We start from the raw sequence: 5,158 nt of genomic DNA, 5'->3' as shown, positions 1-5,158 counted from the left end.
TATCCAGGTTATCCAAGATAAACCTCTGCAAGTATCATCCGTTAAAAAGCCTAGACCTAATCAGCCTAACCTTATGTATATTTTCTTTGACGTAGAATGCGTACAAACGAAGATGTGCCAGGAAAAAATAGGAGCCTATGAACACCAGGCTATCCTGTTAGTCAGTATAACCGTGTGTGAGTTTTGTATAGATGAAACATCCCTAAATTTTAACTGTATTATGTGTAGTCAGTTTGGTAAGCGTAAACAACAATTTTCAGGCGGTAATCCTATAGCTTTATTTTTAGATTATTTAATGCAATTGCATGCCGTTAAGAACGTCGTCATACTGTCACATTTTGGCAGCAATTATGATAATCAGTTACTAATTAGAGAAATCATTAATAGGGATGAAAAATTCGTTCCATCTTTGAAAATTAACGGAACTCGAATTTTAGAAATGAAATTGTTTAACTTGTTATTTCTGGATTCTTATAATTTCATTCCTGTGGCCTTAGCAAAGTTTCCCGCCACTTTTGGCATATCAGACGCCGCTAAAGGGTATTTTCCACATTTTTTATTCAATGTAATAGAACATAAATTTGATGTAAATAGGCAGGAGGAAACCAACTATGTTATAGAAAGTAATCTACCCCCCATCGAAGCTTATGGCTGTCAATATTTTACAAGGAAAAATTTAGATGCCTTCTTAAAATGGCATAACTCAGAAGATAGTAAAGGTAAAGGTTTCAACTTCCTGAACGAGCTCAATTATTATTGTGAGAACGACACAATTTTACTATTCCTTGGATGTATAACGTTTCGTACACTACTCTTTAAAGTAACAGGCGTAGATCCATTTAATTGCGGCGCAATTACTCTTCCTGGCGTTTGCTCTTACGTATTTCGCAGGAATTATCTTAAACCCGATACTATAGGCATCATACCCGCTAATTATTATAGACTTAGCGAAAATCAGTCGATAGGGGCTATAGAATGGCTAGAGTGGACCTCGCACAAACGAAATATATCTATCAAATCATCCTTTAGAGGTAAAGAAACCAGAATACAAAAACTCAAAGTAGACGGATTTTGTGAAATCAACAAGGAAATATTCGAGTACTGGGGGTGTTTCTATCATGGGTGTAAAATACACTTTCCCTTAAACAGAAACAAGGCTTTGCACGGAGACCCTGCACAGACTCTGAATTCCAGATATATTAGAAGCATGATCATGTTAACCAAATTAGAATCCCTTAGTTATACAGTGAATGTCAAATGGGAGTGTGAATGGCAGCAGGAAAAATTAAATAAGCCTGAAATAATAGAGTTTTTAAAATGTAATGACATTAAGCCTAAAGTAGTAAAAAGATTAGACCCCCGTGATGCTTTCTTCGGAGGAAGATGTTGCGCAACAAAACTATATCATAAAACAACAGGATCGGAGCGTATTCACTACGTGGATTTCACAAGTCTATACCCATTCATTAATAAAACCACCAAGATACCTATAGGACATCCTGAAATCATATTAGACGATTTTCCTGACATATTTTCGTTTGATGGTCTTCTCAAGTGTGACGTATTACCGACACAAAACCTGATTCATCCAGTTTTACCTGCTCGTATTAACGGGAAATTAACATTTCCACTATGTTACACCTGCTGCAAAACCCAATTTCAAGGTGATTGCGACCATACTACAGAACAAAGAGAATTGCGAGGCACATGGGTAGTCGACGAGTTACGTCATGCAGTAGAGAATGGCTACAAAATCACGCGAATGTACGAGGCTTGGTCATACAAAGTGACGCAATATGATCCCAAAACAAAACAGGGAGGACTGTTTAAAGATTACGTTAATACCTTTTTAGAGTATAAAGCCCAAGCTAGTGGCTTCCCTGCAGATTGCCAGACTCAAGAAGACAAAGAGGAATATATCAAAAACTTCAAAGACGAAGAGGGTGTAGAACTCGATATCACGAAAGTAGAGAAAAATGAAGGTCTCAGATGCCTTAGCAAACTTATGCTTAACTCTTTTTGGGGTAAATTCGGCCAGAAAACAAGACACATCTCTACCGAATTGATCAAAGATGCCCACAAATTATACGCACTAATATTAAATCCAGACTTGGAGGTTAAAAGTTTATTAACAATTAACGAAAGCACAGTACTTGTAAAATACGAACACATCCTAGAAAACGAGCTGGTGCACAAACACACAAACGTAGTTATCGCTTGTTACACAACATCTATGGCGCGATTACATTTGTTAAAGCATCTTGAAAAGGTCGGTGACCTTTGTTTTTACTATGACACTGACAGTTTAGTGTACCTCTCGCCAGACGGCGCTCATTTGCTACCCACAGGCGATTATTTGGGGCAACTTAAAAATGAATTAGAACCTTATGGGCAAGACGCTTATATTTGTGAATGGGGGAGTGCTGGACCAAAGAACTATTCTATGGACATTCTAGACCCTAAAACCGGCGCTAAAACTAACATTATCAAAGTTAAAGGATTTTATTTAAACGCCTCTACAGAAAATTATATAAATTTCGAAACAATGAAGAAACTACTGGGAGTAAACAATGAAGGTGAACCTCTAATGAACTCGGTTCAAGTCCCTATTGGCCCACAAATCAGACGTCTGCAAGATCACACTCTGATCACGATCAATCAGACCAAAACATATCAGGTCGTAGTGGATAAAGTTCGAATAATATCTGACTATAAAACTACCCCATACGGTTATATTAACTAGAATCTTTGACATTTTCGACATAAGTTACTTGTATATATTTTAGATACCCAGTAGCAGTATTTTAATTAGTATTTCAAGTATTATTTATAGTAATATTAACGTATTTCAAGTATTATTTATAGTAATATTAACGTATTTCAACTATCAACATGTAACAATATTTTAACGAATACGCAGCGTTTTTGGTAATATTTTTGCATTTAATAAGCTGTTTTTAATTAATATATTAATTAGCACTTCGGTATAAAAATTAGTATTGAATTTATACTGTTTTGTATAAGTGTAATTTTTATTTTTTGATGATAATTATAGTAACGTTTTTTAGTAATATTTCGATATTTTTATCCGTAATCGTATATCAGTATTTTAGCGTGTATAGAAAAATATATTTTTTCGTCTATCCTGTGAACATTTTAGTTTAATAATTAGCCTAATATTTGAACTAAAATCGTACAATAAACACTGTAGCTTTTAAATCATATTAAAAGTAGTATTGCTATATTTTCTATGAAGGTACACGGGTATATATGTACTTAATAATAATCTCGCATGCAGTAATATTGCTATACTTTCGATGATGGCATATGCTTATGCAACTATATGTGATTCATCATACTGTACTACGATTTTTTTTTTGAAGTAGTATTAATTTTGCATTTTAGTGAATTTGTTTGATATCAAAACCATTGTAATTCGTATTTTCTAATGATGTTTTTTAGTAACGATAGGGCGTTTTAACTGTATATCAATATTTTAGCGCGTAGTAAAAATATATATTTTTCAGTCAATCCTATGACGATTTTTAATTTAATAATTAGTATTGTGCTTATTTACCATGTATTCTATGCAACCCGTATTTTCTGATGTTTTTTTAGTAATATTTCGCATTTTAACTCAAGTAATTGTACTTATTCTCCAAATTCGTATTAAAACTAATGTGAATCAAATTTTATTTCTGATGTTTTAGCAGTACTGCTTCATTTTAACTTCTAATCAACTACCCAACTGTGCAAAAACTGCCGTAATACCACGTTTATGATACTAAAGTGTACTATTGTTTTAACGTAGTAACCTGATAACCAATACACAAAACAGGAGAACACCTAGAACCGCATCATATTGTTAGTTGAACCTTTTTTCAATGTAAACCATATCTCACTTAAAACTAGTTCTTGAGTATAACATAAGCCTACATGGAGAGACCTTAAAATCATACAGAGAATAGCATTACAGGATGGTTCAGAAATGGTTTACTGAACCTATATAAATCATATCCTAAATGTACACAATATCCTAAAGATACACCTAATAATAACAATACAAAACATGAGTACACCTAGACCAACGTCGTAGCTTAATTTGTAAATGTATTTTGCAATGTAAACCCTATCTCAATTAAAACTAGTTCATGTAATATAACATAATCATACATGGAGAGACCTTAATAATAATAGCATTACAGGATGGTGTAGAAAGGATCTATTGAACCTATGGAATTACCCGTAAATCATCCACTAAATGTATACAATAGCCTAAAGATATACCAAAATAATACCACTATGGACATTGAATGTCTTCAATACCAATAAATTACGTGACGTCATATCAATACACGAAAAAATCCCCTATAAATTCAAATTTCCCGCCAACAACATCACGTGGTACGTGACGTCAATCCACCCTTTGCAGTTTCCCATCCCCTCTGGCGCACCACCTCCTAGAGAGAAGAACGAAAAGGGGGGGATGAGCCCCTCCTCCCAGCTACACTAAGTACAACCGTATACGGACAATCTTGTCCGTATACGGGCGTCTATATTCTCTACTATAAGAAGACCTAAGTACCAAAGTTTTACGCTTCTACTCTTACGTCGGTGTCGTTGGACAAGTAAGCCCCACCCCGTTCATGTCCGTCATTGCTCTGCGCATTCCTATTGGATCCCGTGGGGATAGGTCATACAGACGCGATTGACGTATTCCGACTAGAGAAAAAAACCTCGAGAAAAGTAAACAGAAAATGGAGACTTCCAGCGGTGCTGAAACGCTTAGGGAATGGTTTTTAATTGCCATTAACAAGTTAGTTAAAGGTTTTGAACCTAACTTAATGGATTTTGAAAAAGTGTCTCTACGTGAAAATCGTTCGTTCTATAATTGTTTCTTAATCGAATCAAGTGTACTATACTTATGATTTCGTGAGTTCCAAAAACCAAACAAAGGCTGAACGGAAAGGTAAAAGAGATAGATGGTGGAAAACATAGAGTAAGATAAAATATAAAGTCCCGCCTTGGTTTTCAGCCTCCCCCCACCCATGAGGGGGATTGTTGACTACTACGCGCGCACCGGACCCCTTTTTAGGCCTTCTTATAGTAAATTCCTTCTTGGCAGAATAATAGTCAGGTTTTATTCAATGCATGGAAC

The 5,158-nt window shown here is 35.1% G+C and overlaps 1 protein-coding gene across 1 annotated transcript; it reads left to right on the top strand.

Moving 5' to 3' along the window:
* Window positions 1–529: 529 nt before the first annotated feature.
* On the top strand, window positions 530–1,995 carry LOC149719814 (uncharacterized). Its single transcript, XM_089861654.1, has 2 exons — window positions 530–1,764; window positions 1,854–1,995. The coding sequence occupies exons 1-2, from the start codon at window positions 1,208–1,210 to the stop codon at window positions 1,858–1,860; spliced, it is 564 nt and encodes a 187-aa protein (XP_089717780.1). The 5' UTR covers window positions 530–1,207; the 3' UTR covers window positions 1,861–1,995.
* The last annotated feature ends 3,163 nt before the right edge of the window (window positions 1,996–5,158 follow it).

This window comes from Phalangium opilio, unplaced genomic scaffold, assembly GCF_054372755.1.
Source record: "Phalangium opilio isolate 3A_F unplaced genomic scaffold, DU_Popi_V2 ptg000002l_1, whole genome shotgun sequence".
Classification (NCBI taxonomy): Eukaryota; Metazoa; Arthropoda; class Arachnida; order Opiliones; family Phalangiidae; genus Phalangium; species Phalangium opilio.
Note: the sequence above shows the minus strand (reverse complement) of the source record. Positions and strands in the feature narration are given on the sequence as shown.